The sequence below is a fragment of the Pezoporus occidentalis genome, unplaced genomic scaffold (assembly GCF_034315485.1).
Source record: "Pezoporus occidentalis ecotype Australia unplaced genomic scaffold, CSIRO_AGI_Poc_V1 ctg128, whole genome shotgun sequence".
Lineage (NCBI taxonomy): Eukaryota > Metazoa > Chordata > Aves > Psittaciformes > Psittacidae > Pezoporus > Pezoporus occidentalis.
In genome coordinates this window covers 668268-688091 of record NW_026913082.1, presented here as the reverse complement: position 1 = coordinate 688091, position 19824 = coordinate 668268, and the positions used below count along the sequence as shown (strand labels likewise).

General features: G+C 39.4%; 1 protein-coding gene across 4 annotated transcripts in view; it reads right to left on the bottom strand.

Annotated features, from left to right (window-relative positions):
• Positions 1-19824, bottom strand: part of PRKAR1B (protein kinase cAMP-dependent type I regulatory subunit beta) — a 101470-nt gene that overhangs the window by 33325 nt on the left and 48321 nt on the right. For all 4 annotated transcript variants that reach the window (XM_062607985.1, XM_062607988.1, XM_062607987.1 and 1 more), the window contains exons 5-6: positions 7235-7296; positions 6466-6512 (exon numbers count right to left, since the gene is read on the bottom strand). In XM_062607985.1, the coding sequence (XP_062463969.1) occupies positions 6466-6512; positions 7235-7296 (109 nt within the window). The remainder of the gene's footprint in view (positions 1-6465; positions 6513-7234; positions 7297-19824) is intronic.

The following is a 19824-nucleotide window of genomic DNA, read 5'->3' as shown; positions in this document are numbered from 1 at the left end:
GAAAATCTAGTAATTCAGATGAGTTTTGGACCACACCCATGTCAACTGACATTGCATCCTTGACTCTTTTTCAGCACACCAAAAATACATGTATTTCTAGATGCTCTTTTCTTGAAAAGCACAGGTTTTCATATTGCAGAAGGGTCTGAATTAGAAGTGGGAAGTAAAGTTATTCCAACATGTATTTTTTTAAGCAATACAGTGACATTTCTTTTAAAGCTGTATTCATGATAAGACTGCAGCCCAGAAAGGGTCATTATGCTGGTAAAACTCAAGGTAGAGCAAGTGAAGGATGGACATTTACTTTGCATGGTCATTACAGAGGGAGGCTCCCCCTAAACTGCTCTAAGACTTCTCTAATTTTGCTGTGGTACTTGACTAGACTCTCCCAACCATGTTTGACATCTCTCCTGTAAACAGTTTATGCAAACGGCCATTCCTCCACCCTAAGGGTGTCAGGTTTAAAGGACTCAGAGGTGAAACCAAATCACTGATCTGACAGTCTCTGTGCCCAGCATTCACTCCCCCAATAAAAATGCCATTTCCAATATCAATCTCCGAAAGAGAAAAACATCTTGAGAGCAAGTGTTGCTTTCTAGGGGCAAAACCATTGCACTTCATTCTCTGAAAAGGCCTAAGTCAACTTTTGTCTTCATTATGAAGTTAAAGTATATTGATGGCACATTAAGAAGCCATTTTGCCCTTTAACAGAGTTCAGCTCCACTATGAATCCCTTTAAAATAGGTTTTAAAAAAAGAAGTAGAAAGGAAAGTAGCTCTGTTTGTAAGGTGTGGGAAGTAAAGCTATTTTAGGCTCAGAACAGCTTATGAAAGCCAATGTTATATGGCAGCAGCTCAGATGATCTCCTTCTTTATCCTAGAAAATGCTGGGCTGAGGTTTTGGCTCAGGCAGTTTTAGGCATTTGTGAACTCTCAGAAAGTGGCAAGTACATAAGTGAACTATTCCTAATTGTTACTTAACCTGCTGATCACAGCTCCATAAGAGCTGGCACCTTCTTTTGTGCAGCTGAAGAGGAATGTAGAACTGGAGGTGCCCAAATATGACCAAGCCATCAGGACTGCCTTCTTTCCACAGATCAAAAGTACTTCAGCTTTCTAGTGTTTTCTAGCATGCAGTTATGAGCCCTGCAGTTTTGGCAGGCTTGAAAATCACACAACTTGGTTCATTTCATTATTTTGAGGGGAGGCAAATGGGAAAAGTCTCCTGTGAACGTCAACAGTTCCTTTCTTCATGGGCTGTGATATACATAGGCACTAACCAGGAGAGAAAATGCAATGAATCACACAATGCTCAATGCAGTAAGAATGCCTCTTGGCCTCACTCATCTTGGTGTTGTCTAGAGAAGCAGAAAGTAACCTTACCAGGAGCAGTAATATATCCACTTTACTTTGAAGGTATGATATGGTATGATCTATCTCTGAGCTTGACTGGAGTGAATTTACCTTTAATTTTGTATTGCCGATTTCAAGTTAACTTTAAGCTTTTGGGCTTGTTTGTGGTTTTTTTTGCTGCCACTTTGTGATCTATGTGGACAATCTAATTTGTTCCAGGCATGGCAACTTTCAGATCTTAAATTCCCCCCCTTGGATCTGTTTGTAATAACTTGTGCTTTGTGTCTTGTCAAGCCTTAATATTTGTTACCCAAAAATGACGATGAGGTTTATTCATTCTTGGAAATATAAGCAAGCCTGAGACATGAAGGGTATTTATATGTGGGTAGTTTTCTCAAATAAAGCCAGTGCTTTATTTGTAGTATGAATTTGCTTTTCTTAAATATAAATATATGAACTTGGAAACTGCCTTGAGAATCCTTGAAAATTCAAGCTGAAAACCTCCAAACTTTAAAACATTCTGTTTCAAATTTCAAAAAGCATCCTTCTGAAATCAGAAAGATCATTAATGCTGGGAGAATTTAAACCAAAAGCAATCTATGAAATGTAACCATACAGTATACCTACTTTTAAAATACAACAGTATTCTCACATAAACCACGATTTAATTTTCATCTTTGTATATACAAATTGGATAGTCTGTATGTATGAATAAAGGCTTCAAGAAGATTTGACCTACACTCAAAAGATAATCGTATCAATCACCCACAATATTCAAGTACAGATTCACATACAGATTTATACAGTGAATACAGAATGTACTTAGAGAAAATACTGAAAAGTTTTCATATTGATTTTCACCATACTATAGTTTGGATGCTGTTGTTTTACAAGAAGAAAACCTGAGAATGACTGTAGAGAAAGTTGCTGTGACATTAAATGGAATGGGAAGTTGCTGAGTCTAAAAAAACCCTACATCTGTTTTAAAAGGGTAGTTGACGGTGCTTTTTAAAGTAAAAAATGTGAGGTTATAAGATTAAAATAATAAACAGGAAGTCATTTTTATATTTAGAAATATGGATTAGAGATTTTTGCCAGACATACTTTAGCAGGTACTTTCAACATCTTTACTGGAAACTATAATTTAAGCTCTGCCAGCTACTTTTTGGCATACATTCATATTTGTCTGAGCAGAAAAGCCTTCGGTAGACAACTGACCTCTAAGACTTCAAACCTCATGCCATCATCTACCTAGTATAATCTTCACCCATCTGCAGGGACAGGTCACAACTTAACAATCCTCATCAGCCCTGAAGCGCTAATGACAAAAAGAGACTGACTGACAACGCTATAATATCCTTTCCCATCCAATGCCAGCTTTGGTCAAAGTACACCTGGTTTGTAATATACAGCAAGAGAGGGAAAATGCCAGGTTCTCCAAGACCTACCTCTTATGGATTTCTGTATCTTTCTTTTATGTATGAAAATTTGTGCCCTTCTCCCTTTGTTCCCAGTCTTCTTGGCTGTTCATAGTAACACCAAGAAGAAAACTTACAGATACTTTATTCTATGCTAATGAAGCTTATTTACACCCTAAGAAAAGTGTTGAGGATAATGTAATATATTTAAAAATGTTTTATTGTACTCTAATTTGACTCAAATTATTTTTAAGGGAAAACATTAAAATGCCCTTACTTACTCTTTGGGGTGCCTATGCCAAAACTCTAACAGTAAATTACTTCTAAATGTTGCAATTTTTTAAACTCAAAACACCAAACACTGATTTTATTATTCTGGCTTCATTGGTGATTTTCTGTTTGGTTTTGGTTACTTGATTGATTATGTTTGATTTTTTTCAGTTTTGCCATGACTTTATTCCAGCGGTTGGGAATTTTATGGTGGCAACATCCTTTACGTGCATCTCTGCATGTATATGGAAGACCCAGGTGCTTATCAGTCATGATGTGTTCAGAGTACACATTTGCCCCTTGAATCCACCAGCCCTGGAATACCTACCACTTCTGTGGAAATCAGGTAAATGATGAAGGCAGATAACCTGGCCAGCGGTTAACAGTCTCCATGCATATGCCAACACCAGCTGAAGTAGGCAGAAAATGGCTTGAGGCTTTAAGTCCCAGGGTCAATTGTCTACTTTCCAAGTTGCTTTTTTTTCTTGAGGAAGGGTGGAAGCATGCCAAAAAAGTATCTGGCAAGGCTTAAATGAACTGTAACTTGCTTACTAGCGGTCTGGATTTTCTTCAGACAATAAGGATTTTAGCACTGCTGTCCAGAAAATGGAAGACCTCTTTTCTTGGGAGCTCTATATACAGTGTAGTGGTGCACACCCATGGGGACTGAGAGCTGCTGCCTTACACAGGAGCAAGTTATCCTGCATTAACTGCCCTGGCGCAGAATATACTCTGTGGGGGGAAAATGGGCTCTCCTCACTGTAGCTTCCCAGCAAAGGCAGTTAATGTAAGTAACTTCTGTAGCTACCTGGGTGTAGCTGCAACTTGGTCCTGGGTGAGCAGACATTTCTTGTGCCTTCCACAATATCCTGCAAAGGAATTCAGCATGTGTTTTGGCTGAAGATGTGGGAAAACCTTAGGAAAAAGAGAGCACCTAGCTGAGGAGATGCCCAGAAGAGTGGTAAGGTGCAGCAGGATGAAGAAAGTGGGATGCTGAAGTGGAACAGCATGAGAGCTGGTCACTTACATAAGAGTTTTGCAAAACTTAGAGGGTCAGGAGGTTTGCTTGGCCCTGGAATAAGCTCAGTCCGAACGACATCTCTTAAGCCTTGTTAGGATGTATTTGTCATGTCAGAAAACTCTCCATATGTGTGCTTGAGAAGTGTCAGGATGATGTTATTGTACATCTGTCCATTTTGATCTGTCCTAGCAGCTATACGATGATTTTAGCAATTAGGGGAGCATGGATTGAGAATGCTTATGAAAAATACACAACGAAACCCAGTTATTTCATTCACTCCTTAGGAAATCTGCTGTTGTAAGTCTTAAAGACAAGGCAGAAAAACTGTGTATCTTATATCATATATAAATGACTGGAGGACTGCAAACTACTTAGAATACAAAAAACCCAAAACCTTCTGTCTTCAACTCTAATAAATTAAAACAAAGCTGTGCACTATGCTTTTTGCCTAGCAAAAAAGTGAGTCCCACTGAAATCATCAGAATTGCTCATGTGCTTAAAGGAGGACTGGCGCTTTGCTTGGTCCGGGATAGTATTTTCAAAAACATCTATACAGCTTAAGAGCCAACATGGCATGGCAATGCAGTGACACTGAGGCCATTTAGTTTTTCAAATTTTATGCCAGATCCTACCTCAGAAGCTTCACAGATCCCTGAATTGTTCTGGGAAATAGAAGAGTATTCTGCAAAAGACTTTCATGAACTCAAAAAAAAAAAAAATCAATAAAAATTATCTGTCTCTTTTTGGGCCATTTATGGTCAAGATTATTTAAGACAGGATTTCAACTTCCCATAAAACCATGAAGAACCTCTGAAATACAACTAACATGATGCAGTAAAGGGGTTTCTGAGTAGATGCCATGGTATACCTGGGAAGAGAACTATGATACCACCTTACCGACAGAAAGCACAGTAACTAAAAAAGTCCTTTTCAACATTTGACAAGCCATGACCACCTTGGCCGTTAGTGGCAACCACCAGTTACAGAAAATGCACAGACCACCTTGTGCAATGGTTTTACAAGCAGAACCAAGCTGAAGAGGCCACAGACACGTATTTGCTGCATTTTGTCACTGCTTTGCAAGAGCAATATGTGCATATGGAAGATTATATTTTTTGCAATTAATTACAAGTGTTTTGCAGACTGCTTTCTAATGTCATCCAGTCCCCCACTATCCCGAAGCCAAATGATGAAGAAAGCTTTGCTAAAGGTTTTGAGGGAGTACAAACTAATTTTAAAGAGGATTAATCTGTAACTTCAACATATGTTTGTGGGTCTGATTCAAAGGCAGTCAACTCATTAAGCTCAGTATCAGACCCTAATCAATTATTTAAAAACTAAATTTTAGCACTGTTCTATAAATATTGCTCTTTTATTTTCTGGCCCTGTGGATGTGGCAATGTTTGCTATTGAGAGGTATGCCCGATAGGAACAGTGAGTCAGACGGATTTCCTGAGGAGCAACTTCCAGAGGCAGAGGCAGCATGTGAGGTTTCTCAATTCCCAACAATACCAATTAGATGGTCTCCTGACACAGACTGCTAAAAATAAAATAACTGTATGCCTCCTGCCCAGGTTTAAAATAAATCACCTTCTTCTTTAAATTTGCCCAACAAAACTCATCTGGGCATTTGAAGAGCAACGTTGCTAATAAGCAAGCCTGCCCTATCCTGTGGATACGTTAAGATGTGTGCCGAAAATTCAGTCAAATTAGGAACTTGCAGCAAAAGTGCAAAAGGCTGAGTTTCACATGGGATAAAAATGATAAGAGGTGAACAGATTTTTTGGAAGGCTGATTCTGAAAGAAGATTCTTTTCAAAGACATGCTGATTAAACCACTGCATACTCCTGTAAACATTTTGTGGTCTAACAGATCACTTTACACTTACAATAATCCTTGCTTTATTAATATGCTGCATTGTTCATATATTTGGACCTAATTTTAAAAGCAAATGGAGGTTTATAAGATGAAACTCGCTGCCTGAGGCTGTATCTCAATTTGGGAAAAAAACAAACAACATATGAGCTAAGCTAACTGATTAAAGAAAATATTTTCCTTATGGTTGATCTGAACCCTCGGGTGCATTCCAGCATGGTGGCCTTCTCTGCCAAAGACTGCACACCTCCAGGTGTGGTTAGGGTTCTGAAGATGTCATTTGCTTGGGTTTGATACCATATTTTCCTGCTTGGAATGGACAAATAAGCTAGGATGTAAAACATGCCAATTATAAAATTATGCACAAATGACTTAACAAAAGCAAAGTAATGAAATCAACCCTGTGAAATCTATTTCAAGAAGAAAGGAGACAGAACCACAGCACATAGCTAGACCAAGCTGTGTTCCAAAGCATACAATTTTATTCTGAACCTTCAAAATAAATACTACACTGTAAGAGTTCACTTACATCCACCTCGCCTTGGTCAATCACATAGAAGTTGTCTCCTTCATCACCTGGAAGCAGAATACAGAAGGTGATTGTTTCCTGAAGGCCTGCTAAACTATTCAATAATTTTCCGTCTCCACATTTAATCCTGCACATATTTGCACAAGTTTGTATACCAGATTACTTATAGAGAGAAACATCCTTTCCTATTTACCTTCACATATAAAAACATCACTACAATTTCTTCCTATTAGTATCTTTCAATTGCATTAATTTATCTCTCTCGATTGATTCAACACTTCATTCAGTGTAAACACACAAGAGGCTTTAATATAGCCTGAGGGTAATGAAGTCCTCCACAACATGCTGCAGGCATGCAGGTAAGTTGCCAAGTGCGATAACTACTATACAGCAAAATGAGGTGTTGAATATTCCCAACAACCCTAAAATATTTTCTAATTACTGTCAGCTAGCCTGTGCCACCCTTATTCATTCTGAGCTATGGTTTATTCCCTGACTATCTTCAGTTAAGGAATGAACATTTTAATTTGAAGTGCTATTTATCTACATTTAATTGTAGCAGAGACCTACCAGTGTGGTTTTGTAGGAGACCTCTGCACATGTAGCAAAAGACCTGCATCCATGAACTAATGATATAGCTGCACACTTGGATGCTTTTGGAATATGGTTATTCTTCCCGTTAAGCAAAGAGAGTGAAATGTCAAATGGAGAGATGTGAATTGTACAACCTTAGCAAACATATAAGGAAAAAAATGAGAGGAAGGATTACCCTGTTGTATGACTGTTTCTCCTGCGATGTGTGTGACGGGGAACATGGCATCAAATATGTCACTGGGAAAAAAAAAGAAACATTTATTAATAAATCAGACGTACTTCTTATCTAGCCAGTAGACCTTCATTGTTTCATTTAGCATTCATTAACAGATTTTGCAGAAACAGAAAAGGGAAATGTTAGTTGTAACTGGAAAATGAGCCCCTGCTTGGCAATAAATCAGAATAACTAGTTAGGCACAAGCTGTGGTTTAAAACTAAGCGAGACCATGATTCAGTGCATTCTATTTTGAAAGAACTCCTGAATTATATGCATATAGGCCACTTCTTATAGCACTACACAAACTAGCCAGCAACTCCTGAATTATATGCATATAGGCCACTTCTTATAGCACTACACAAACTAGCCAGCCTGAATATTTTACTGTCCAAGCAGACAGATTTCACGTTTGCAGCTGCAATCGGTATGTGTCACAGCAGTAATTGCTAGATGCCTAAACGGGAGCTCTCCTCTTTTGAACATCTGGCTTCGCATTTACAAGGAAAACCTGTTGCACAATACAGAGCACTTCTGGAAAGGTAGATGGCTCTAAATTAATGTAGCATAAGAGCTGGCAAGAGATTGTACTCGCAGTGCAGAAGAGGCCAAACTCTGAAAATCTTAGTGAGTTACTTGTGAGAAGGGAATCTGACCAATGCTACAGAAACACCGAAGCTGCAGAAGAGCCTTGTGCTCATTAATCATTGCTGAATTACACACCTTACTGTGGTCTCCAGCATACTGTCACATAGCCTTAAAAGGCCAGAGCAGTAAGGACGGGAACACACCCTGCACCAACACTTTGGGCACACTGCCCAAATCCAGTCCTTTGTTTATTGAGGGAGACAGCAGGCTCCGTGGAGCCCGGGCTTCCTTTCCCCACATCAGATTTGGGGGAACTTATTTTCAGAAGCATGAACAGCACTGAGACGGGTGCTCCCCACCTCTCTTCCCCTTCCTATGCATCACTCTCAAGGGCTAAAGGAAATAGCTCCCCAACACAAACAAAAGGCAGCAAGGAGGGATTGTTAACTAGTCTCTTCCCTGACCTGTTGTAGGAACGGTCCATCCAGGGACCACCAATGACAGCAACTAGGTGAAACACTTCAGCCTAGAATGAAGCAAAGTACTCATAACCACAATGAAGCCCAATTTACATCAAAATAGCCAGATGATCAGCAAACAAACCCATGCTACATTTCAATGCCTTATATGGGAAATGCATATTGCAAAATCCCATTATTAGCTTATTTCCTGTTCAACTGTTCCAGAATTTATTCAGGCTCAGTTCTAGGAAATGTTTCACTCTGAAGTTCAAATTGGCCATGTCTTTCGTCTTCAGCAACCAGAATGATTCTGCTGAATATTGCAGCTCTGCATCAGCACCACTCGTAGGAGAACGAGGAGATTTCAAACCAAGCACTTCCCACTCCTGCACAGTACCTGCAAGGGATGCTTAGCCTGTGACCTATAATAAGATGATATATGTTGTTTCATCAGGCCCGCCTGTGCTAATCCTCACATTCAGGAAATAACTCCACCATGGACAGAAAGCCTGCTCAGAGCTTCTATCTTTCTAAGAAGAAACCTCTTTCTCACCTTATTCTTAGCACCAATGCAAAGACATATAATTATTCTGAAGAGTATACAGATTGTATTCTTAAATCCACTAAACTCATTTTTAATGATCTTAAATGGGTTCAACATTTCTCCAGTTCAAGAGATTTCTCTGTTGGCAGGAAGCATTTGTCCAGTGCAGGCTGTGGAGCTGCTCTCTGTACCAACCCTCAGTGCCCTCTACCTAAAAGAAATGGGAGCTGAGCTTCAGGTGGGATGGGGGAAGCTACCATGAAGGTAGGTGATGAACTGGAACAAGACACCAAAGGGCCTTATGTCGATGAGACAAGTCAAGCTGTTTATTCTTCAGTAGCTCTTGGACCTGGAAATTCAGTATGCAGAGGTTCATTTGCCTCCCTGTGGTTTCCCCTTGGCTGTGCCTTGGCAGCTCACTGAACTTCAAGAACAGTCCTGCAGCCTGCAGAAGATTTTCTTGGAGGAAAAGGCACTCTGCATGGCAGAGAAGAAAGTCTTCAATGCGATACATCCAAAAATAGGCACAACACTGTGAATATCAATAACGAAACCAAAATGTCACTGAACAAACTTGGAAACCTTTTCTTTCTGTTTTTTTATTTTAATAGAAATACAGAGGAAATAACTACCCCCAGTTTTACCCTTTCACCTTTGTTCTAAGGCTGCATTTTATTTATAACTCAACAATTGACTGTACAAACAGTGCCCAATAAATTATGTATAGCACTGCACCCTTCTCCAAAACGTTCACATTTCACTTCTACAACATCTTTTAGTTTTATCAAAAAAAGACTCTTTCATAGACTACAACTTCCAGCTGACAGTGCATTGAAGCTGAAGTCTATTAGCTGCAACAGCACTTTTACACTGATATTCTGCTGTGTAGCAGGGTAGCAGAATATTAGTGTAAATATTCTAGCACAACATGTATGTTGTGCTTTAGCAGTCTTAATCTTATTAGACCAAGAGTTTAATGAGACCTTTGAAGGACATATCATCAAACATTAGTCTAAAATATGAACACACAGACACACAAGGTACCTCAAGTCACAGTGATGTTAATCTACATCTCCAAAGTGAAACAAGGGCATATCTTTGATAAATGGTCTCTGTTCCCAAGGAACAAGGGACATGACAAGAGGAAATGGCCTCAAGATGCACCAGGGGAGGTTTACATGGAGATGAGGAACAATTCCTTCCCCAAAGGGTGCTCAGCCATTAGAACAGGCTGCCCAGGGCAGTGCTGGAATCACCGTCCCTGAAGTGTTCACACATCGTGTAGACAAGGTGCTCAGTGCCATGGGTTAGTGGTGGCCTTGGCAGTGCTGGGGAATGGTTGGACGTGATGATCTTAAAGGTCTTTTCCAACCTGGTTGATTCTATGATTCCATAACGTAAGTGAACAATAATATCATGGCTGTCACTGGAAACACACTGTCAAGTTTCTTTTCTACTAGGGACCTACCGTTCTTAATTGACATGGTTAGGCCAAGATCTCTCACAGTGATTATGAGTCAGAATGTTTCTGCTTTTGGATGCTCAATTTGAGATTCACTAAATGGACTCAGATCTCAGATGATATGGATCAGCAGGCAGTTTCTCAACCTACAAGTCTGGCAGCCAAGAACTGGGACATTCAGAATACCACCAAAGAAAACCACCCTTCTAGAAATATCATCTCCTAAAGTGCCAAATGCTTGATATCCCTGCATGAAATCTGGCTTTTGACTTCATTCAGACTAAGTATAAAATCCAGAATTTTTTCTTACTGCATTTCTCCTCAGCATCTGAAATAAGCACAAGAATGTCACAAAGATCAGTATACCAAAATACTTTGAAAATTTAGGAAATTTGTTCCTGACCCAAGCCCAAATCTGAAACCACAATAACCAGATGCATTTTCCACCTCCCCAATAAATGTCTGATGCTCCATATTCAGTTTCAGCCATGTCTCTTAGGTCTGCGCTATGCAGAGAAAACAAGCTTTAAATACTGAATAAGCTAAGAAGTGTCACTTGCTAAAGGCAGAAACAATACGGCCAAGGTAAAAAACATGTCCGGTTGTTCTTTTCCTATGCCATGTGCCTGTTTGTAAGACATTCAAAATCATTCTCTGACCATTACAGTAAAAATAAGCCCTTACAAATACACTGCTGCAACCATCTCACCACCAAGGAAAGACTGTAGCCATGTTCTCCTACAGCTCTGCAAAAGCAGGCAGTTCTATTTCTTGGGTTTGAAGGTTTTGATAAATAATTAGGGCCAAACACACACATACACATTCCTAACAACCAAAATTTCTTTCAAACTTTTTTTTTTTTCCCCCAAGGTTTTATTCCAGCATAAACAGAAAGCCAGAAAACCAGTAGTTAAGTCTTCACCAAATGTTGAACTACCATGACTTCATCTTCTGTCCGAGCTGCAGCACCAAGAACACAGCAGCCTCTGTTTCCTGCCCCTGCACCAGCTATTTCACTACTGACACTGACCATTCCAGCAATGCTGTGTGCTGAATTGGTATGGGAATGGTTCGGGGTTTTGACAGGGGCTTTATGATTGTGCTGTAAATGGGAAGTGCTCAGGGAGTTTTCTTTGTTTTGTTGAAAAGGCACCATTTGCCCTGTGATGACTTCCTCAGGTAATGGAAGAAGAAGAAAACAGCGCACCAGTTCTGGTACTTCAGCTGTTGTTTCATGAGACTGTAACCAAGACAGATGCACTGCACCTAGCATGTGGTAGGCACTGCATCAGTACTTGGAGGGCTCTTTCTCACCCTCTCCAGAGCCAAAACTTTAGAGGCTTTGCAATTTTTTCACAGCTTCCCTACCTTATCCGGCTACTCAGGCTACTTGGAGTCAATCACTCCAATCAGAAGGTATCAGGGGCAGTTTCTGGCTTGGAAGTGTAGCTGTACGTGGGACTGTAGATACCTGAATCTGGATCCAAAGGGAAACACTAGCAGAACATTACTAATGTTTTCCAAGGGGATTTCTGCATATTTAATTCTTTGTAACCTTTTGATAGTATCATTCAAAACCAAATTAGAATAAAAGATTAAGCAGCATAGAACATACAGAGAGCAGTGAACTAGTCCAACAAAATGAAACTAAGAAATGTGTTTAGACATGAAATCTCTATCAATTCAATCAAAAAATACCATCTGTCTTCTTAGGGAATATCAAAATTTAAAAGAGAGGTTTTTTAAAAGGTCACAGATATCAAAGGCTTGAAGCAAGTTTTAACACATAAAGTGTCTTCCATGAGTGTTACAGCAGAACTGCAGACAACTGCGATCAGACCTGAAATCACAGGGGCTGATCTGCGGTTGCCTGTCATCCATCATAATTCTGACCACCTCTCTGGGTCGAGCCAATTCCTTTTTCATGCAAAGAAAAACTCCACTGGAACAAATGAGACTGCAGCCATTTAGACCAGCAAAGAGTCAATCATAGTGATTGCAAAATAAACATGATGAAACACTTTGCTGATTTAATTCAGTAGCATTTTATAGACCCCTTCTGCCAAGATGCAAATGCCTGTGCTAGGAGGAAGCCAGTAGAGAGGCCAGGGCCAAGGAGTTCTCTTTCTCACGAGAAGGAGTGATAAAAATAAACCACCTCACCTGCGTTTACACCTGCTTACAGTCGACACAGAATACAAGATAGACAGAAAAATAATGTGCACTGTAGGTAACACAGCACTGGCAATGGGCAACCGAGAATGAGCTTGTTAAAACAAAACGAGAGAAGGAGGATTCCAAGCACTTTCAGAACCAGACCATGGCAATGGCCAAAATAGGGAAACTATGTAAGACAATTTATCAGTTTCACAATCAGATTTCTTTCCAGCCCTCGCTCTGCTGAATGCATTGCAGGAAAGGAAAAATGGAAGAGACAAAATGTATACGTGTTAGGCAAAAATGGAAAATCCTCATTATACCTGCAGGTTATAATTTGTCAAGAGTTCAATCAGAACAATGTCATTGTGCAGGCAGACTCAGAAAGCCTTCAGTGTGTGTGCTACACAGAGCTATTTCTTCCTTTGCTATCTCTCTAGCAAAACAAAGCAAAGCCTGTATTGTTGAGGATAGCTTTAAAAGATATGTAGCTGCTCTGGCATAATTCAACAGAAGACACATATTTTCTCAGATTGAGGCTGCCCTAACAGGAGGATTCCACCATTTTAAACCTTTCCTACTTACATACCTTTAAAGTTTAGTAAACACAGTTAATAGTAACTCCACCTTTCTTTACTGTAGCTCTCATTATCTGGGTATTATTTTAAGAATTCTAAAGTTGGGTGTTCTCTTCTTGTCAGTGTCTAAGAGCTTCTTATGATTCATTTCCTGAAAAGATAACAACTTTCTAGCAATCATTCTAACTTCTCCTGCCCTGTAAGGATTAACAGCACAAAATTTAAACCTTCTGTGTAATGAAGGAATAAATTCAATACTTGACCACTGAACAAAATGCAATAGTCGATGCCATGTGTAAGTATAAGGTTTCAATCCATACTGTCTGTTCCTAGGAATGCTGCATGCCCTTGCTGATGTACAATACTGAAACCACCCAGAAACTATTATTATGATTTACTGACTACTGAGAAAAAAAAAAAATACACCCAGGTAAAATAAGATTCCTTTACAAAGGTATTTAAAATGAACATTGCTATAATCGAGTATGTGGTGTCACAGGCATGTACCTAATAGAGCCAGTAATGAAGCCTTAACAAAAACATTACCCACCTACTCCTGTTAATTTGTTTTCCTGTTAAGTCACCAACAAATGAATTATAGAAACATACAAAGCTATTAGCAACTGAGAATATTTAATTACTTCATTATAATGAGCAATGTTTTGTTACTATTACAATTAAAACATGCATTAATTTTATTATAATGACCATAAAAGTGTTTGAAATCAGACGTGGGAAGACATTGTAAAAGACAGGTTAACATTAAAGCCCATGTCTAATTCCATAATATTTATTAAGTCACAAGTTCACTAACTAACAGACATGTGAAACAGAAAGAAATCAAATACTGTCATCTTCTATTTCTGTGAGGTATTTCCGTTTTTACTGTTCTATAAAGTCCTTTTATATTATTAATTATTGCGTCGAATGAACTGAATGCAACTTTATAAAGCAGAGCATCAATTCATTTTACAAACTTGATGCATCTACATGCCCATGAAAGAGTTTCTGCAGGGATTTTCATCTGGAAAACCATCTGCCATTCTCTACTGCAGTAAGAGATAAGAAAGGGGCTAAGCCTTTTGCATCAAGAATGACAAGGTCTAATCCCACACTCTATCCCCCACTGCTGTTGTCTTGGCCTCCTTTTGTTCTGTTCACCCCACAGAAGCATCATGTCACTGAAGTCATGCTGCCACGACCGTGGTTGTACCATGCTTGTCCAAATGTGGAAATGCAACGTACTATCATCTCTACCTAACCTTTCACAATGTTGAGGGAAGACCATGCTTCCTTCAGCTAGTCCCAGTTCCAGACCCACCAGCCTGTTTGCATAAGAAGCCCTGTGGCAAGGCATGTGATAGATGCTGGGAGATCAAGAACCTTACACAATGAGCATGTTAAGCCACATACATTGTGTCTAATGCCAGGTTGCAGCCACACAGTACCACTTCTAGCAGACCCAGCTGAACACAGGGCAGCTTTCCAAAGCCTTTCACAGCAGACCAGTTTCATAGGTTTTCACAGTTTGCAGTTCAAGGACAACAGCATGCTGGGCTGTACCAAAAGGAGTGTAGCCAACAGGTTGAAGGAATTATTTCCCTCTGTTTAGCCATTGTAAGAGAGCTTAGAGTATCCTGTCCAGTTTGGGGCTCCATCATACAAAAAAGACACTAATAAACTGGAGCAAGTCCGCAGTGGCCACCAAAATGGTCCAGGGCCAGGAGCATACAGCAGATGAAGAGAAGGTGGGAGAACTGTTTATTCTCTTACAAAAAGACAATTGGGGAGATCTTATTGCTGACTGCAAGTGCTTAATGGGAGGGTGCAGGGAAGACAGAGCCAGACTTTTCTTAAGAGATGCACAGAAGAAGGACACAAGGCAACAGACACAAATGGGAACAGAGGAAATTACCACCTGATATAAAGAGAAAGAAAAAACTCACTATGAGGGTGGCCAAGCCCTGAAGAGGGGCCCAGGGAAGGGGACTGTTTCCAAACTTAACTGGGCAAGGCTCTTGGTTAAAGCAGCCAAACCTAACCAGACTCGCTTTAAGCAGGAGGTAGAAATAGGGATGTCTGGAAGTCCCTTCCACCTGCTGGGAGCGCAGGGTCTGGGACCAAGCTTGTCCCAGTGGGAGAGATGAGGTGGTCGGTGCTGTGCTCAGCCGCAGACACGGGGGAGGCAGGGGAGTGTGAGTCAGGAGGCCAGCTGGAGGAAATCCCATGCATAATGCATGGAAAATATGCTCTCTGTGCACTGATGTTGGAATATCTGTGGGCTTCTGCATGAAAAACTGCAACGGGACTCTGTCCCAACTTCATATCACTAATAACCACTGCTCATAAGCACAGTCTGCGCATTATCAGGAGGCCTTGATTAGAAATTGGGTAACATGTTTTCTGGGGGGAAAATAGCAGTCTGTTGAAACTGAATATTCCTGTGGAAAATGGCTGATGTCATTTCCATTTAAAACGTTTTAAAAGTTTCAAAACATCTAAATGTCCCACTGTGATATTTTCAGAGGATCTACTTTTCACTATGAAATGACTTCAAAATTAAGTTTCTTAGTAAAAGGTTATAAGCAAAATAAGGCATTGTTGAAAACAATATTCTAGTTGAACATCATCATATTTGTTTGTTTCCTGTGTGTGAGCATCCTCTAGACTTCCAGGCTGGAACTAAGATTCAAAATGGGGGGAAAATTAAATGCCAAAAGGAAATCAAACAAGAAAAAGAACAAAACCAAGCAAACAACAGCAACAACAACAGAAACCAAAAACCCAGAAACTTGGGTCAATAAGATACACTTCCTACTTAGTTATGATGTACAAATATATATATACACACACACACAGAGAAACACACACATTAGACTGCAGAGACTTCTTTCTGGTTTACTTACTTTTCTAGTAAGTATAGTGATTAGGAACATTTTCCTTAGCCAGCAGGTACTGGACTCTAATTCAATAGAGACATTTATGGAGGTTATATACTATAAGAATAAAGCATTGCTGCAAGCATACTGTACTGAAGCTTTTACTTTGAGAAAGCTCCAAATATACTATTATTATTATTAGAAGCACTGTATTATTAGAAGGGCACTGTAATGAAGTCAAAGTCATTATAGGTATGAATTGGCATTGTAGAAGTGACTCAGGGAAACACTTAGACAATGACAAACTATGTACTTCAGACAAAGTGAGCCAAATTCATCCCGGGCATCACCGAAATGAGGTTGGTGTATTTTATGCTGACTGAAGAGAACGATGGCCCAGTCACAGATGACTATATACTATTTAAATTTTCCACACAATTACTTCTCATTTGCTCAAACATTATGGAAAAGTCCATTATGGAAAAGCGAAGGCAAATGCCATGCTGAAAAAAACAAGTATTGTAACTCTATAGCCAAAAGAAAATTGCTTCGGGTGGGACAGAAACACAACACCCCAAGAATAATTATGATCCCAAAACTCTGTTGTTATTAATATGAAGCAAATTCCACCAGTGATAAAGGGTGACTATAACAAAGTTCCCATATTTGAACAATTTATTCCTTCTGGTACTTTTAAATCTCTTCACTCTTTAATTTCAAGCTCCCTCTTCTGGACTATCCCAATGAAGCTAGAGAGTCACTATGCACTACTCATACTACTCACTTTAGTAATCAGGTCCTTGGTGCCTGGCACTGATATAGATCACTGGTCACCCTGTCCCACTTTCATGATTACTACAGGTGAAGTTCTTTGAAAATATAATAATATACGCTGAGATTTAAAGAACTCCTGGGAGGGTGCAGTTATAAATGCACTATTATGCAATCTCTCAGGGTATATGATGGAGGAGATGTCCCTCACCATATGGACATAGGATATATATCCCATGGGATATTCCTATATAGAGATATAGGACATTATTAAGGTCCTTTCCAACCCTAATTATTCTATGATTCTATGATTTTAAATAATGAAATATAGTAAATTGTATTTCATATGTACATAAGTAAATATGAACTAAACCATGCCATGTACCTTGCATTACTGTTCACATTGTGCAGTGAAATAACTCCAGTAATACATTTTTTGTTCTGACATTCAGACAGAGGACATTCTTTCATAAAAATGAAATTAAGTAAGTTTCTGGCTTTTTACATCCCTATGATCAGAAAGCTGTTGTCAGAAAAAGTTTTATTCTGATAATTCACCCAATTTTTCTACTCAGAACTTATTTACAAGCAAACTGTCGTGGTCATTGAACTTGGACACGAACACAATTTTCATTCATTTTCATCATTTTCCTTCAAGTTTACTTCTTTTTTTCCCTCTGTGCAAGAATCGCTTCTAACAGTTTTCTATAAATAGGGGAAAATTAAGTGCATTTGATAATTATGATTGCTCCTTCAAACCATATACTTACTGCTCCTACATGCTATTTTTATGACTACAGCTCCTGCACCTAGAAGAAAGGCTTGAGTGCCACAAGAGAGCACCTGTGCCTGACAACTATATCAGCACAAAAATAGATAAGAATTATCAGGTATGAGGTTAAAATCTTTCCCCTTATATCCCTGGTTGCCCTTGCCATTAGCAGAAAGACCAGGATACTGCAAGAACGCTAGATTCCAGTGCTAAAGAATAAGACAATGCTAAAGACTTACAAGGTGCTCAATATAAGCACATTTAGAGGGGTTTTTTAATCATGTTGATGCAAAATAGTTTTGTACATCAGGAAGCTCCTAAGGTAATTGTGTACAATTGATAATGTGTGTATCAATATGCAGTGCCACTGGGAAAGCTCGGAAGTGATTAGAGACTGAAGCCAAGGCCCTGCAGAACTGAGGCTCCCAAGTCACTCAGCGGCATGCCGGCTGCGAGGCAGAGGAACGCATGCTGCAACTAATCAGGCAGTGTTTGACATGCATCTCCTCTGGCTGACAAGCACATAACATACGGCTGCAACCATCTCCCACATCTTGCTTAATTAATTTCCATCCTTGTTGTGTGCTCCCACACCTGGAGATATCAAACAGCTGCACATAATAAAAACACTTTAACCTGTGTTAATGGATAGGATTCAATTTCGTTTATAATTGGATCAGTAAATGAAATCATTATAAAACAGCTGATAAAGGTTCTCTAGAATGAGTCAGAATGGGTTTTTAAAAGTGTGTAAATCTAGTGTTAAAGAGCTGATGAATAAAATTCAAAGCTGACACAAAACCACATGTCCACAAGCACTCGCTTTTCTATTTGCATATCTATTATAGCTTACAGACATGTGCAAACTCATACACCCACACATTTTCCTTATGTTTTCCTTAAATTCATCATTACTCCCCTTCATCTCTGATTCACAGCATTTCTGAGATAGAATCTTTTACAATAAAATGAACTGGAGATAAAATTTCCTGAGACAATAAATACTTCTTTTGCAGGCGCTTTTTAGCAAACTTTCACAATTAAGCAACTTCATTTTTTTACAGCTCCACTAATTCAAAGAAGACGAAAACAGAGGTCAATTAGATCAGATGATACATGCACTTTTTCTTCATTGATCTCTATTTGCAGGGGTTTGAAGGAAAGGAAGCCTTTGTAAGCATGAAGAGCTGTTCAAATCTATAGATGTACGAACACAGGCCTAAGGGCACGCTTTCTTCATATCTACGTAAATAAATTTAGACGTAGTTATATTACTTTGTTCCATCTCTCTCAATACTTTTCTTTCTCAGACTTCACTTACCAGGAAGATGTACGTCAAAGCCACCTTGAAGACACACAGCAATACCGGCAACACCACCTGCTATTTCCAACCTCACACCACTAATTCCCAGCAGTTTGCTGTGGTTTAAAAACCTGTCTAGCAAACACGGCCCTAATCTCTTTTTTCTGTATTCTGCTACAAACAAGAAAAAAATCAAGAGTGCTCAACGTTAAATTCCGCACTGTAACGTTCACGGGTCTACTTTTATCTTTCCACAGTGATAGCAAATCTGGAAATCTAAGCTATGTTGGGCTTTCATTAGCATTGCTGGGATGGGAGAGGGAAAAAGCAGTGTTGTGTATGCCTTCCTGCATATCTGCAGTACATTTTTTAAATGCCTGGTTGAGAAGGAACATGAAGAATTCGTCGGGCAGGCTGGTGGATCAGTATTAACACAGACATTTGCATTCACGCTTAGTCCAAACCTTCAAACACCTTTTGCTTGGCTCTGCTAACCCCGTGTTTGCTTTCACACCGGTACCATTTTTAAGCAGAAGAATTACATTTTATGGCATTAAATAAACCAGGATAAACTCAGCCTCAAAACAAACTGCAAAAAAACCTTGCAGAAGTACATTATCACACGACTCATGTTGCTTCCTCCCAACTAAATAACCCTCCCAGTTTACAGATTTCTGTTGAATTTGGCCTCTGGCATGACAGAAAGGAATTTTTTGCCCATTTACACAACTCTATGAATCAAATGTTGACAACAGTAAGCTGCTCTTCAGTCTGACTTTGAGGCATGCACCGAAAACCAGCCAAGTGCTGTACTTGCTCTATCAGGTCTTGCGCATAAACCAGCTATGATATGGCCTGTAGCATACAGATCCCTCTGAAAAAAAAAAAAACAAAACCCAAAAGAATGTTTCAGAGTTCCTTCTCTCGAAGGCTTGATGTATCAGCAAGTATAATTGTTCCAAATCTGGATCCTGGCTGGCTACACTGCTGTGAACTGCTCCAACACCAGCACCTTAAAATACTCTATATGTAAGCT